At 50.1% G+C, this 15,981-nt stretch overlaps 5 protein-coding genes across 5 annotated transcripts; 3 read left to right on the top strand and 2 right to left on the bottom strand.

Annotated features, from left to right (window-relative positions):
• Positions 1–591: 591 nt before the first annotated feature.
• STEHIDRAFT_163760 (uncharacterized protein) lies at positions 592–2,594 on the top strand (the record flags this gene model as incomplete). Its single annotated transcript, XM_007311469.1, has 11 exons — positions 592–611; positions 665–749; positions 810–862; positions 913–1,026; positions 1,096–1,162; positions 1,230–1,319; positions 1,396–1,510; positions 1,564–1,655; positions 1,717–1,738; positions 1,799–1,857; positions 1,944–2,594. The coding sequence occupies 11 exons, from the start codon at positions 592–594 to the stop codon at positions 2,592–2,594; spliced, it is 1,368 nt and encodes a 455-aa protein (XP_007311531.1).
• A 2,063-nt stretch (positions 2,595–4,657) lies between these two features.
• Positions 4,658–6,597, bottom strand: STEHIDRAFT_163759 (uncharacterized protein; the record flags this gene model as incomplete). The annotated part of the gene is made up of 5 exons (XM_007311468.1): positions 4,658–5,157; positions 5,219–5,466; positions 5,529–5,806; positions 5,875–6,076; positions 6,146–6,597. 5 exons carry the CDS (start codon positions 6,595–6,597, stop codon positions 4,658–4,660), a joined length of 1,680 nt encoding a protein of 559 aa, XP_007311530.1.
• Positions 6,598–10,626: 4,029 nt separating this feature from the next.
• On the top strand, positions 10,627–11,886 carry STEHIDRAFT_116588 (uncharacterized protein; the record flags this gene model as incomplete). The annotated part of the gene is made up of 5 exons (XM_007311467.1): positions 10,627–10,830; positions 10,902–10,931; positions 11,002–11,018; positions 11,083–11,607; positions 11,685–11,886. The coding sequence occupies 5 exons, from the start codon at positions 10,627–10,629 to the stop codon at positions 11,884–11,886; spliced, it is 978 nt and encodes a 325-aa protein (XP_007311529.1).
• Positions 11,887–13,315: 1,429 nt separating this feature from the next.
• Positions 13,316–13,928, bottom strand: STEHIDRAFT_163757 (uncharacterized protein; the record flags this gene model as incomplete). Its single annotated transcript, XM_007311466.1, has 3 exons — positions 13,316–13,490; positions 13,577–13,629; positions 13,707–13,928. The coding sequence occupies 3 exons, from the start codon at positions 13,926–13,928 to the stop codon at positions 13,316–13,318; spliced, it is 450 nt and encodes a 149-aa protein (XP_007311528.1).
• Positions 13,929–15,276: 1,348 nt separating this feature from the next.
• Positions 15,277–15,970, top strand: STEHIDRAFT_163756 (uncharacterized protein; the record flags this gene model as incomplete). Its single annotated transcript, XM_007311465.1, has 1 exon — positions 15,277–15,970. A coding segment is annotated over one exon (694 nt), but the record flags the coding sequence as incomplete, so codon positions are not given.
• Positions 15,971–15,981: the final 11 nt, after the last annotated feature.

Below are 15,981 nucleotides of genomic sequence, written 5' to 3'. Positions count from 1 at the left end.
AATCCGTCTGTGCTGGTGCTTTGACATCCATGGCTATATCTCTCAACCGATGATCGTGATGGAACCGGCGGTGCTTCTCCTTCGTGGCGTTCTGCCGAACACAAACCTTCGTGGGCCCTGAGACCAACCATCGCGTGTGAGTCGACCTTATGCTGCAACATACTTATATAGTAAAATAAGATCACTTCCCTCGACGACGTCTTCCGCCCTCGCTACCTCATCCTCAACCTCTACTATCTGTCAACTTTGACATACTCAGGCTGCAGTCTCTTCGTCTATAGCTCTCGCTTGGCTGCCTATTTTAGGCGGAGTGGGCAGCGGTGTACACTTGGAGTGCTGTGTTTTGGAGCATCATGACCTTCGAATTCACTCCCGAGATGGAAAGCTTTTCGTAGGGCGACCTCAATATTTATCTCTCATTAGAGAGCTCATGCCGGTGTATCTGCGTCCCCCCTTTTTAGCAATCGACTATGGGCTGTGACTTCGACGGTGGGCGCTGGTGTCTGCTGCTTAGTACTACTATGTGCTGTCGTCGTCTCACAACACAAACCATCCCGCCATCACTTGGATCGGGTGAGTTTTCGGATAGTGATGTACGCTTTGGCTGCAAAGTACGTGTTTTGCTGCTATGTCCTTGCCGCTATGATAACCCGGACTGTTGTAGTGTGGTGTTCGGCGTCTCAAGCGCTGTGGGAGGAGAACTATCGGGTCCCAGTTGGGGATGCGGATTTTCTGTCTTCGTGTTACAGGTTCGCCCATTTGACTTGTATACCGCGACCGAGCTTCAGGATGTTCATCCGATCGTCTAGATATCTCTCGAGTTCGCAAGCTGCATGCTGTTTGTGATAGCTCTTAATCTCCAGTGAGTTTCACTTGGTTTACTCGATGATGAGTAGCTCTGATATTGTGTAGACTTGTAGTCGTACATGGTTATAATGGCCAGACGATGGAAAAGTATTATATTATTGGATCTGTGTTCGTCTCAATCTGTCTCGCAGTACCACCATACGCCAATGGACAGTACGGGTCCGTAGAATCACGGTTTTTTTGTTCCACTCGCCTCAAGTCTACTAATGACACGCGCTGTATTGCTAGATGGGACCCTCTCGAGCGCGACTGCTGGTATACGAGTGACAATCAGGGAGAGCGGCTTGCATGGCAGGTGAATCCCATACTGATCTCACTGCGATCGTGCGTCGTCTATGCTGACGTATCCCTTTGATGACTAGCTCGGAACTCAGATGGTATGGACTGGACTGACAGTGGTCGGAGCGATTATTTCTTCGTCATGGGTGATGATTTTCATGATACGACACCATGTCAGTTCGGCAATGACCTCCCATCTCAAATTCTTACCGCAATACTCCTGACACTGACAAGCATTGTTGATATCAGCTTTACCAGAAACGTATCTTGACGATGAGTGAGATATCTAACGGTGTACAAGGTTTCTCTGTCGAGTCTCAAGTACTCCATGCGAATAATTACAAGAGAATCATCGCACGTATCGGTGAGTACCGTTGGAAACTCGACGCTTCACAAGGGACTTATGCCGACGAAAAGCGCTCTACCCTATCACCGCATGCATTGTGAACGCCATGAGTATTCTGGCAGCCTTGAACGCGACCATCAACGTAGGCATATTAAGCAGGAAGGTGCGTATCATCAGGGATATCAATCGTCGTGACCATCATGCTCACACAAGAGGCGTCGCAGGACTACAACATTCTCTTACTTGGTCTGTGTTTTCACGGAACCCTTGTCTCACATAGTTACTTACGAAGCCCTGTCATCCTAGGTGACATCCTTTACGGTGGTCGCGCTGTCTTATATGCTCTCTTAGCCGCCACAGATCCTGTAAGTTTTCATACCACTGTTTTGGAACTTTCGTCTCGACACTGCCGTGATATACTTCATAAACCATCTCATGTCATCGCACTCAGGCGCTCGTCCGTGGACTCAAATCTCTTATGTCGTGCATATGGCCCACTCTCTCCCACCACATTAACACTACCCTCAGTACCCACTCCGAGCTCGTCTTCGCGAAACGTGATATGGAGCGCAGCCCAACTCCGAGCAATACAAATCCTGTCGTTGTCACGATTGAACTCTCGACTGTTCAAACCCCAGACTTCAGTGGAACTCATACAAGCGGTGACTATTTAACTGCGAAGAGGAAGGACGGAGATAATATGGCGGATACGAAGAGCCGTAGTGATGGAGTATTCGAGAGGACTGAGCTACAGGAGCCTCCCTTTGGCGATACAACGACAGGCCTCCACAACTGCGACGTTGAGCTAGACATACTCGCAAACTCCCACTCGCATCCTCTCGATGACGGCGCGCTTCCGTCCCGACCAGAGAGTGCACTTTCTGTCAGCACCCTCAGGCCTTTTTCGCGATGGCGGACTAGCAGCGCTGCGGATGTGAACGAGACCGGTGGTGTACTACACCCGGTTGGAACGGAAGGGAGAGAGAGGCGAAGTCAGAACCGCTCTCGCGAGGAAATAGACAGATCGTCAGGAGATTTAATGTTTCAGAGATGGGATACAATGAGGCGAGAACAGCAGAATTCTTTCAGCCGACAGTTATGAGTACTACACGACTGGACATGTATCACTCGCATCTAGCTATGGGTTGTGCTGTAACTTATGTACGTATGTAATAATTCTATCATACACGAATGGTCGCTTTGACGAAAATCACGGTAGAGGTTAACAAGAATGCAGGGACTACCAACTTCCAAGGCAGCATGACGAGCTGTTGAGCCCTGTCCTACGTTGGCAGCAAAAAAGCCGGGTTACAGTCATATGCGTGATGCCTGTCATCAGCCGAACGAATTCTACGACAAGGTCTGTATGCATTCCATATACCCACACGAACCACGCAACGGGCAGCTGAACACCTGAAGAATTTTTAAGGCGAACCTTTCCGGATAAACTCAGTAACAATATTGTGTCCGGGAGACTTAAGCGAGTTACGGTACGAAGGTAGCCGAAGGAGGTGCAAATAAACAAAATCCTGACGTAGAAGCACACGACAAGAGATGCCGGTCACGGTAGTGGTAGAATTTGGGTTGAATAGAGGGGGAGAAGAGCTAACCGGGATCTCGTACGGTAGACTTGTAGAATATCTAAACTACTAATTTAGAGTGGGGTGTAGACAAGTTCCTTTGATGGCAAATGAACTTTCCTCCTATGGCAAGTTGGGCTCCTTCCTTTCCCGCGCGTCTGCGTCTCGGTTGTCCCTAATCATCTCACGTCCTTCCTTCCCTCATCCTTACCTCTTCGCCCTCTGCTTAGTGTTCTGGTTCTCCCCATGCATGATCTGCTCTTACTATGTTATGTGGGGCGCTTGAGTCAGACTTAATGGAGCCTAATATGCAGACGCAAAATTGAATGAAGGCGTTGAAGAAGCGTAAATTTGTGCCCAGTCGTCAAACATCAAACACGCTCTGCTACACAACAGGCTTGAGTGTCATCCTCAGGAGCTTCGACGAGCAAGGGGAAGGGTGTAGTTCCGAACAATTAGTATTCTGAAATCAAATAACATCAATGCATTCTGTGCGATACTTATGCACATGCCGTGCGGAGCACGGGCTTACTGCTAGTCCTATATACTACAGAAGCTGATATCGAGACAAAAACACATTCTCATTGGCTGGCCAAGCAGTCGGAAGCATCTGCTGACCAACCGCGCGGCTGTGCGACAACGCCACACTCTCGATTCTCGAAGTTTCGCGAAGTGGCGACCACAGTGGTTTCCCGCAGGGGGTCGTTCTGATATAAATCAATAGCTTGTAGTTTATCCAGTGTTCCTCATACACAACACAGGCATCACTCATAGTACGGTGGGACTATCTGCAAGATCTCTTCAGTGGTATACTGTGGTCACGGGCGCGACTCGGATGTAAGTGACTTGTTTAAACTTCCTCCCGGTAAGCACATAGTTGATCGAGGTAGGACACGGCAGAATCGTTGACTTATGCAAAGAGTTGTGGGAGGCAAGGAGTAGAGTCTTAACCTCTCGCTTTCTTCCCTGGCTAGAAGAGATTAAATCCAACATACTGCATCCTGTTAAAGTCAGCAACACATGAGAGAGAACCCCTGGAGAGTCTGCGGGAAAATGGAGGGTGGAGGCGCGATAGCGCCTCGACCCGGAGTTCGAGGCAGTCTCGACGGGGGTTCCTTCTTCCTATATCAAACATTCAATATTCAATATCACTCAGGTAGTAGTCTATCTGCTACCCGTGCGTAGCACGGGCTCGCTGCTAGTAAGCAGCCACACCACGCCATTCTCACCCGGCGTACAAGTTCGCCGCGATACTTGCCACTCACACAACGCATGAAACAGCGGAAGGTAGTCGGAGGTCTGAATGCTAGGATATTGCCCATATAGCTTCACTGTCATTATCTTGGCTCGATGGATGAACCAGATATACAACGCCACTGTAGATTCTACCCAGAATAAGATGAACGTAGAGAGTATCTGTGCATTATGTCCAATGTTATTTACACATCCCTGTCCCGGTTATTGTTGCCACCTCTCCCAAATTGACTCAGCTTAGTCTGAGTCAGACTCATCTGAATAGTATGAAGGTAGGATCGACGAGTCGAAGTTCATTCGAATATCCTGTAAGTTTTACACACAATAAATTCTAAATTCCGCACCGGTATAGAGGATGAAACCAGCTTGCCTGAGCACGGTTCGCAAACTTTGCGAACAAGAGAAGAATCTGATGATGTTCCAACAGCTGACTGTACGTGTCCAAGAATAACTCGTCGGTCTCACGAATAATGGCCGTTGGACTGAGTCCCTCGTCCTTCTTGCGCTGTATATCAGCTGCGCAAAGGTTGAACCGAAGTACAATCCGCATGGTCTGCTGAAACACAAGTTGGATCGAAGGTGGTAACACATGAGAATTTTCGATCGGCAATCCATTTTTAGTGGGGAAGAAACATTGCATGCCGATGAGAACACAAGATATGTGTTGGAGTAGACTCAAGAGTCGTGAATAATGCCTCTCCGTCTTCTTCAAATCTGTCGCACAGCCAAAGGCCTCCTCGAGTGCAAGATCCAATACGTCTTGACCGTTTATCTTTGTGGAGAATGGGACGTTAAGACGGTTGCTGAAATAGGAGAATTCTTCCAGAGTGCCTAAAGTGTATGATTGTGAGTAATATGGAGGCGTGTCCGAGGAGTCAAGGAGAGGACCGACGCAATTCTTCCACGTATGACTCTATCACCTTGATGCGCCGTAGAAAGCGCGAATCATCCCGGTCGTTCCATATCTTAATCGCTGATGGACACAAGTACGGCAGTGCAACAGACTCGATCTCGTCAGAGAGTGAGTTTCCGAAATGCAGATCCTCGTACGACCCATCCATAAAGCGTGGCCCTATGATGTCGCTGGGAGGCACAGCGCTCTTTGCTTCCGCAACAGAGTAAGTTGAACCGCAGTAGGAGCTAGCATGTGCGGAAGATTCATCGTTAATATATAGGAACTTGAGCAATGAAGAAGTACGCACCATGTGACTTCCGCTAACTGTTTCATGCTATTTTCCTGGATATTTGAACGAGAGCAAGACGGGCAGACTTCAATGTAGACAGTGGCATTAGCACCCGGTCTGAACCGAATCACTCGAAGGCGAGCGCTCATGTCGATTACAGTTCCCGGCCGTACTACCCAGTTCGTAGGAGATAAGGAGTTCCTATTATGATCTGACGATAGATCATACTCTCCTGATACGATAAAGCGATGGCCTGCCTTCCTTTGATAGTGGAAGCGCAAGAAGCGTTGAAATTCCTGGAAAGTACGACCAAAGATGGTCTACTTAGTACGTTCTATCCCTACTGCGCGAAATTCGAACGTACACTCCAGGTTCTATAAATTTGTGCAGGCAGCTGAATGCATTGACCTAGCATGTCGTTCAAAATAATAGGCCGATCGCCAATCATGGAACCGCCTTCCCAGTAGTAGCCCAGGACCTCGGGGATTTCATCGATGCAATGCTTGATCTCGAGCACATTCGCCTGTGAGGCCCGAACTATGTCCTCGACCCGGCTGATCGCCATCCTGTACGAAACATCAATCGACAACTGAATCGATGCTCATGTCTATAAATGAGAGAACGACGGGACGTACGAATTGGACACGTCCAATAGAGTCATGATAACGTCGCCCTCATCCTTCAATTTCCTCCTGATGTCCACCAACTCATCAACCTTGAATAATCCCCATCCGATCTTGCGCCACGAATCCCTCATTCTGCTACCCGATCCCCCTTTCCTCAAGCTCTCCCGGAATTTCTGAATCCTGGCATACAAATCGAATATGACGATCCGGCAACGAGTGATAGACAATCTCAGGTCCTCATGAGTGTTGATCGACAGAGATCCGGAGCCATGGCGAGGAGTGGTGGCGCCCTGGACCAGGTGAAGAACGCGCAACATCCTGTCGAGCTCAAGGAGCAGGTCTTGATACTCCGATGAAGCGCCGAGGCTGTCGCTCAACAAACGTTGGACAGTACGAGCGAGCTGAAGTATAGAGAGGATGTCTCCGAAGGAGCCAAAAGTGAAGCCAACGATTTGAGACATGGACGTCAAGCACAGAGGAGAGATACGAGAGTGAGGGTAACGACGCGCAGGCGTATGTGTGCATATCAAGTCCATCTGCTCCCACAATGACGGTGGCACAGACGCTGGGAAACGCCAACGAGGTCTCCATGGTACAGCATTCTCTTTCCGTCACGAGCACAAGATAACCGATGCAACGAAGCAGCCAGTCGACGAAATGAGTACAAAATCGGTGCCTGGACCACAGCCAGGCAAAGCTTCGGATTGTGCAGAGATAAGACCCCGTGCGGAAGCATCGTTCACTTACTGGATGAACGGACACGGGTGTGCACGTGTGTTTGTCAGAGCGAGCCGTATAAGTGGGAGGAACTACGCGTCGAAGGAGATTTATGGATGGAGCAAGATAAACGGCTTAGCTCGATTTCGGACCATCCATGAGAGTCGAACTCACAGCCCTAGCCTTGATATAAAGCGATCCGCCTTGGTTACAATGTACACCCCGATACATTAGCGAGCGGCCAGTTTGGGCTGCTGTCAGTCGCCAGCGGTCGCCGACGATGCCGATGGCGGGAAAATTTTGGCCACTGACAGCGATGAGAGAAAGAACGAGCGACAAGTGGCCATGCGCGACAGCAGGGCCGAAAGGGAGTGAAGAATATAGATAACTATAGAATGGTGAAGAACATACCGGTCTCTAGGGAATCCGACCTCGACAAACGTTAGAGTGAGTACTATCAACATTCAAAGGAATATTTTTTGTGTTTGATACGGAAGCGAAGGACATGGTCGGGCGCCTGAAAAGCGGGGTTAAGATATGTCGAGCTGCTGGCGGTTCGTTACGTCTGGGGTATTCGAAGTCCTTTTACAAGCTGTAAGAGGACCTGATGACGCGTAAGAAAAGATACAGGTATAGATAGCACTAAAATGACACCTCCCTTCAGCACACCAAGGGAGAATACGAGACTACTCAGACGAACCTTCATCGCCGGGCTTTACACACAGCATTTCCCATTCGACCAACTCTATCATCTACTCACCAACCGTCAAGGGAGAGAGGGCCAAAGATCGCGGAGAAGCAATTTAATGCGTTTGGTCACCAAAAGGTCGGGTAGAAATAGGTAGGGTTCTTGGTCAAGCGCATGGAGAACACCAGAGGTGTAATTCATCAATGTATTATATTCATCGCCAGATGTAGGTATGCATCGAAAACGAAATCATGCAGCTTGAGGTCGGAGATATCGCAAAGACAAAGAGCAAACAAAGATATAAAGCGTTCGGTTTACATCACGCTTCCCGGCCCAGCTATACAGTTGATTGTGGAGATTATTTAGACATGGAAGATTGCCACGGTATATTTGTAATTCTTGAGAGTTTCTTTATCCCAGTCAAGCTTGCCGGGAATTAGAAGTGTGTCTGCGGATGTTGCATTACCTCGTAGGAATAGGATCCGTGCCCAATGTGGCTCTGGCCGCTGCCACTCCCCCAAACAGGGCTCGGATTTTGATCGGATCCGGGTCGATCGTGCGAATTCGGCTACGCATGCGCCTAGAAATCGTACCATTTCGTCTTCTCCAACCACCACAACCTCCGCCTCACTTTGTCCTCATACCCCTCGTCGACGCCAGGTCCATTCTACCTTCGATATCGCAGCGTTTACCCATCATCATTGCGTAGGCCTTCCTCAAGCACTGATCGCGAAGCTCGAACACGACGATATCTCGGAGTTGATATAAGCACGCTCGGACTTGACAGCCGACTAGACGTTGGACGCTGCTGGCTGACCTCATGAGCCGAACTGGATTGCGTTCTCTGTGCTACTTGGGCTAGCTGTAGATGTCTTCTGCTCAGGTCTGTAGCTGTAGCTGTGCCTTCTGTCTTGCCCTCCCGTCGTCAACGCGTTCAACCGCCGTGTCCCTCGGAGTGCCTCATGAAGCATCGCTGTTAGGGTTTTGGTAGGACTTGTAGGATGGCGACTGGATAGTATCAGCTCGGGTGGAGTTGGAGGGACACCATGTGTGTATGTACTGTGTGTATGTACTGTGTTTATGTACTATGTAAATCTATAGTCAGTGTCTATGTCATTATTCTTTCTTTCTTTTTTGTCTCGGGGGGGAAAGCAGTTTCAGAGAACTGAGCAGTGAGAGCCCGAGGAACCCCGCTGAGTAAATCTACGTTCGCTATCGTCGTAAACGACAAGCTTGACGATGCTTGTAAGATGTCTATAAGATATCAATGAGCGAGGTAGTTGATTTCGCAACTTATTGGCCTTGATAACCGAATTTGCCTAATACGGTCTTTTATACAGCCGTTTGCATATGAGATCGGAGTGATGCGCGGAGAAAAAAATGGCGCGTCTCGACCAAACAAAACCATAAACGGCAGTCATTCTCGGCGCGACTTCGGCAGGCTTTGTGTGGCGCACTGTGGGCGGACTACCTGGTGCATCTGCAGGCATCTGCTTCGTTCTGCCACTGCTCGCCTTCAGTGTCTTTCAGGGTCGTTCGGAGAGACTTGGTATCTGTTTTATTCTCGCTCCAAACACACCTGGCGATACTGGGTACACCGGCTCATCACAAGGAGTCTACCTCCCCAGCTCGCTGCTCTTGTAACCGCTCCGCCGAATCATTCACGGGCAGACTCTGTCAAGCTGTTTGGGTTACGTGTTCCTCGAGGTCGAATCCGCACGTCTTCAAGTGATCTGGCAGCTCCAACGGTCTTTGGTCACTGCAGGTGCAGTTGTAATTGTAGGACACAGTGATGGTTGAAAAAAATATCGGAGGTCGAGATGGGCGTACGGTTGTCGCTGGCTCTTTTGGTGAGCTATGATTTATATTTTGTTCCTTGCTTTCGACTGTTCACATGCACGCTCGCGGGAGAGGGTTTACATTTAACGCGTCGTCGTCGGCTGCCATGCACCCGTCATGCCCACTCATGTACTCGTTCAGACGCCGTCTCCTCCCTCCTAGCATGACACATCTGTGGACAACGTTCCACACACCACACTATCCTGTTCGCTTACATGTACCACGTTTGAGTGCTCTTCACGGCGCGTTATTCTCCCGTACGTGTATGACACTAGTAGTCCGTCTCTGTATGTAAGTTTACCGTGACGTTCTCTGATTCTGCACTCTTTTTTCTGGTTTCGTTTGATGTCCTTTGTTATTGGTACAATGTTTTAGCTGAGAAACAAAACACATTGTGTCATGGCAAGACCTTTGCTAATAAACGAAAGACTTGAGTGTAGAGGCTGTCGAAACTTTCAAAGTATACACACAGCACAAAGCTTTGCACGACGGTGCCACTGCCGACGCGCGCGGAAAAGAACTGCCGTTTATGGCTTTGTTTGGTTTGAGGCACACCATTTTTTTCTCCGTGCATCACTCCGATCTCATATGCAAACGGCTGTAAGCTCTATATATTTCTTTTCCAATCCGGGGCAATTCACGGAGGCCTGATGAGGATGACGTCATCACGTTGAACCTTGGGACGGCGTGGCGTCTCGAGCGTCACACGCCGCGGGCTTCCTCTCCCTCCCTCTCCTCGAGCTCGACCATTCTCAGTTAAATATCTGTCACTAGAAGCGACCCCAATTTTCGAATATTTTTGTACTCCAAATGGAAACAATTTCACGGTAGTGAATTGGCGTGGGAACCTGTGCAAGCCTACTTCCAACCTTGTTCGAGACCAAGGTGGAGGAGAGGACGGAAAAAAACTACGAAAGACATATACTTCTATGAGAGATAAAAGCACGATGCGGGTACGATGAGTACCGCATTGTTGGTCAATTAATGTCACATTATTATTACTATTTCTCACTGGCATACGGATGGCAGAGCATCACCGCCAAGGAGGACAGGCCACATTTGGAGGGATCATGTGATGTCACAGTGCCACTTTGACACAAGACACGGCAAGACACGACAATCGCCGTCAAGTGGCTCAACTCGACGGTCCACCCGCTACTTGCTTTCATCTCACACTCTCTCTTCGTAGCAAGGACCATCCACCTGTCTTTCACTCGTTGTTGGAATCCCTTTCTTGCTCTGCACTATGTCTTCCAGGGAAACACTTCAAAGCGTCGATCCTTCGGATCTCACTCGAGCGACAATGGATAACAACGAGGACGTCGTTGGCTCGCTCCCGTTCCCAATGTCTCTCGACAAGGAAGCTGGAGTCAGAACCGTTATGTGTTCTGGCTGTTCTACTGTAGAGTGCTATTTAGAAGAAGGAAAGACCATGAAAAGGTGCTCTAGGGTAAGTCCTTCTTTCCACTCAGCGACACTGATGTTCCCGAGGTCAGCTAACCGTGGAATCTTTTCGTGTAGTGCAAGGGGCCGTGGTACTGCTCCAAAGAAGTACGCTATACGATCTTGTTCATGATAAATCCATGTGACTGACATGTATTTGACTTCTTCCCCCGCTCAGTGCCAGTTGAAAGATTGGTAGGTCACCGAAGTTTCATATCCCCTATATGTCGTCAGTCTGATGCTGAGATTATCTTCAAAGGCCCAAGCACAAGCCGGACTGTCACAAGGTCGAAGGTCCAGGGATAACCCAGTTCATCGAAGCGATCACCAGCAACCTGTACACCTCTACGTACCTCCAGCTCTACGCCGCTTTCTCGTTCGACATGTTCGAGGATTACTGCGACGACAACCCCCCTATGATCCACGTCTACCTCTCCATCGAGCCGTCTGACATCCACGACTTCTTCGCTATCGTGGAGTCAGCGCCTGATCCCTCTAAGAAGATAGAGGGAATGGTGCAAGTCACTGGTGCTGGGAAAAATACAGAGAGCGACGTCTTGACGGGGATGAGACTGGATATATGGCGCAAATGTGTCCCAACGTTTCCGAAGGGCACTAAACCTTTTTTCATCCACTTCACGTGCAGCAGGAGCGAATTAGCATGGGACTGCTGCATCCCGCTCACGGAACGTGTGCTCAAATACGCCCGCTCATCGCCCACATATGACTATCTCACGCCCGAAGGAGAAGCTGAGGCGCCGCTGGATGAAGATATAGCTATTCAGTACGTTTATCTTGTCTACACCACGCTTTGTTTCTTTACGTCCGGTACTGATCCTGATGTGATTTTGTTTTCCATAGATACTTGAACAATCTCATCCGTGCAGACCGAGGAAACCGGTTCAAGATGCGGACAGACATGACACAGTTTGACATAGAGGTGATTCGCGGCCTCATAGACGGGGAAAACAAGTCACATGCCGTTAAAATGCTCAAACGACATGTCTTCAGCCATGCGCTATATGCCCCCATTCGTTCTCTCGTTGCTAATCCCCCCGCATAGTTTTATTTACATCACTCGAGTCTCTTGTGTTCTCAAGGTTTGCGAATCATTGTGGCGTTTCCGTAGTTTAGATAGTCGAAGATCTCTGTGGCGAGATGCTACAATAATGTACTTGGTGTAGGAGGGTGTAGGAGGGTGTAGGATATTCATTATGTAAGTAAACAATTCTTGGTACCGAATATCTCCGACTTCAAAGAACGACTCTTAATCTCAACATACTACCTCCTCAAGTCCCCGACTCCGACTACGCTTTCTGTGACATGTTTTCAGCTCGGATGTGTCCTCACCTATAATCTCTTGGTATCATCCCGGTTTGTCACTCAGACCTTTTTCAGATCATGTACGAGGACTACTTACTTGGTGGGACGCTCAATCGCGGATCTTTCGGGCACATTACATAGGTCAACCTGGAATGTCTATAGCGGTAAGATCAGAATGGTTGAGCATTCCAATGTGTGGCACCATTTACATTTATAAAATCGACTTGAATAGCCCCAGTTCACAATAGCTGGATGGCCAGTCGACATAGCGGGTACAAGAGCGATATCTGGACCACAGCCATGGTAGCTTGGGATCGCGCAAAGATAATGTCGTCCTTGTTCACACTTGCCGAGCTGAGCGTGTGAAAAAAGCAGACGAGCGCACGTACTTCTCGCCCCCGCGAACTCCTCAGCATGCCGTGCCTGAGGCTAGCTACATGCACGACAATGCCTCGTCCTCGCCACCACAGTCATGGTGAGACAGTGAGCCATCGCCGTCTTCTGTGGCAAGACTTGCAAACAATGCGCCGCGAACGGCTGGCCGAGCTCGGAGTCGATGACTACGGGTATATCTCACACCGTATACGCGATCACTATCCATCCGATCCCACTGTCAGCATTATATTACACCACCAAATTACCCTAGCGCAAAGGCAGACGACAGGAGGTAGGCGGGAGTACGCATCAAGCATCAAGCATCAAGAACCAACCCAACACCCCGCCCGTCTCCGCAGTCAACACAATAGCCTGTGGACTTGCGATCGCCGCGTTCGAGCATTCTTCGGACGAGTGAACAAGCGCATCGTATAGATGACGGAGATGATGGACACGAAGATGGCGATCCCGTTGAGCCACTCGGTTTCGTTCTGCGTCCGTTGTATGCGAGCTCAGGTTAGTGATTTGATTGGTTGGCGGGGGAAGGACGCTGAAAGGAACGAGACATAAAGGGGACGAGGACGTACGGAGATAGTCCCCAAGACTTCGCTGCTCGGATTAAACTGTGGTTCGCTACATAGACATCCGCATGAGTATTCAGCCAACCAATGCCTACTCCTCAAGCGTCCCAAAAGAAGTGGAAATCGGACCGATTGGTAGTCGTACTCGGGATAATCACTAACACAATAACTCAGAAGTCATATTCAACCACGTCGACGCCGAACTGAAGATACCTATATGTCTCGTGCTGAGGGAGGAGATGGCACCGTGGATGAGGAGGAGGGAGACGGTGAGGAGGAAGGTTTGGTGGTTTGTGGAGACGTAGGAGGGGTCTTAGACTGAGGCTGCGGCGAGGCTGGATGGGGAGGGGTGGGGTGGTCAGGTTTAGTACGCCAGGGGCCAGAAAGACTGGGATGCATACATCATGGTTTGTATCATGACGAGTAGTTCAGCACGATGTATGCGCGACTAAGGGGAACTTGAACGACACGTACAGCACATCCATAATCGACCGACGGGCGCCCGTGACCTGACCGATCCAATTGACCTGCACATACGACATTAATATATGTGTTACATTTTCCATTAGGACCGTAAGGGAACGGAAGGGTGGAATAGGCTTACCAGCCAGTCATTCACGAAGCCAGCGGGCCCCAACCTTCCGGTGTGAGGACGGTAGCAGCGTAATACAGACCACCGGAAGCTGCGATACGAGCGCGGAGCACGCAAAGAAGCTGTTAGTTCGCCATCATACGCATATATGACGGGGGAAGGCAAGGAAAGGGACGACTCGGAGTGATGAGGGAGGAGGAGAGGGAGGACATAGGGGCATGCAATGGTAGGCATAGAGGAAGCCAGCTCTGTCATGTTCATTGCCACATATTGAATCCCAACCATCGCGATCAACCACCTATTGCACAAATATTCAATTATATGTCATACTAAACAGAAAGAGGAATTGGAATGAAACGTGAGGCAATGGAGAACGGAGATGTGGTCGATGAACGGGGCTACCGAAGGGAATGAGATCTGGGACTTGAAGTAGACTGCGTGTATTATGACGATACGGAAGAGTAAAGGGGACCAAGAAAAGAGTCTGGAGAGGCGTACCCCTAAACCATACCCGCAGTCCCTGCGTATCCCCTCCCGGACCACAGTGTAGTGGCGATCGAGGGCAAGAGTGTATGTAGCCCAGAGTGTCTAGCCATTGTACAAGTATAACGAGTATCACATTCCCGAGATCAAACCGACAATCTTAGGCGCTCGAATGTGACTCGCGTAGCGGGAGTACTGTGGCGACGGCGACCATGTCAGGCCGTAGAACGGAGAACGGAGCCTAGCCAGCATGCGCGGGGATGGGATCGAAACATAGAGAAGAGCGATGGGAGCGAAACACAGAGAAGGTCTGAGAGCATAAGGGAGCATACGAAGGTGAAGAACGTACGGGAGACAGCCACCGAGTGTAGCAGTGCAATGTCAGGACGGTCGGCTCTGGCCGAACAGCGGGAAGGATTGATTCGATGATGACAACAAGAAGAACCTCAATACCGAAAGGCGGTATGTCTTGCGGTCGAGTACGCGACCCAAGCGGTGAGCATGGATGTGCGTTCAAAGGGGAAGCGGGGTAGAAGACGGTCGACGGGTTGGCTGTTCGTGACGTCTATACTGGTCGAGGCAGTTTGAGCGACTGGGGAAGAATATGGTGGTATCTCAAAAAAAACATGAGGTATGGTTAGGATGCCGTCCTCTGTCAGCGCACGAGCGAAAACTAGGAGACTGCTCAGACGAACCTGCATTGCCGTACCACAACTACACCTGTTGGTATTCATCCCACTCGATCATCTACCTCTCGACCGTCGAGAACAAAAGCAGCACTGCCAGAAGCTCAGATTCTCGACAAATAGCGTCAATAAAGGGCCAGAGATCGTCCAGAATGACCATTCAAATCCATTTAGGTCGCCAAAAGTTGGGAGGTACGGATAAAGATCGCGATGGAGCGCGATTTCTAGAATGGCACAGTACACTCAGGGAGATTTCATAAAAAAGCAATGGTATATCCGCCCTTCGAGGTAAGTACAATGTTGTCAATCACAGTGTGCAGCAGAGGAAGGCAGAGGACCGCTGTTGGAACACGGTAGAGAGAGACTGAGAGAGACGAAGACACCCAAGGCATCGCCTCTTGCTCCGGACTGTCATGTCGTGGCAAAATTCCCACGGCCCTCCGAATCGTTTCCCCCCTTCCCCTAGACCTCCCAACATACCACGACAGGCGAATCAACGACAGACACCCCAGTACCGTGCATTCCAGCGAGCCCCCACCCCCGAGGTGGAGGATTCAGAGGAAATGGCCGTCGACGATGAGAGCAAAATCGCTCTCGACTTTCAACAACTACGCAAGTTTTTCGAGGCTATGCAAGGCTGGTTCGCGAAACCGGACTTTGCCGACCTCGCCACACGCCCCTCGCCGGAGGATATTGGCCAATCCATGGCCGCTATCCAGGCGTTCCTCCTCAAGTGGTCTCAAATGACCGGGACCCCGCTCAGCGCTCTGGTGCCCAGGCTTTGCCCACCACCAACGACCGTCACTGAGGTTAGCACTCAGACTGACGCCCCCTCTCCTCCCTCCTCAAAAGTGTCGAAGACGTCGACGCCCAACCCTAAGCCCGCCACACACGGCCCCCATGAGGCTACCAAGTCCTATGCGGCAGCCGTGGGCAGGGGCCCCAAGCCTAAGGCCGAGGTCGTGGCTGCACTCGGCAAGGCTTTCCCACTCGCATCGGCCGCTCAAGTTATCAATATGGCCACCAAGATCACTCCTGCCTCCAAGGCCCATATCCGGCACGCTCCTCGAGGGGCCGCGAAGGTTCTACACGTCACGTTTGCTGCTGGTCGGGCTCCG

This window comes from Stereum hirsutum (assembly GCF_000264905.1).
Source record: "Stereum hirsutum FP-91666 SS1 unplaced genomic scaffold STEHIscaffold_27, whole genome shotgun sequence".
Taxonomy (NCBI): Eukaryota; Fungi; Basidiomycota; class Agaricomycetes; order Russulales; family Stereaceae; genus Stereum; species Stereum hirsutum.
This window is presented reverse-complemented; position numbering and strand designations above follow the sequence as displayed.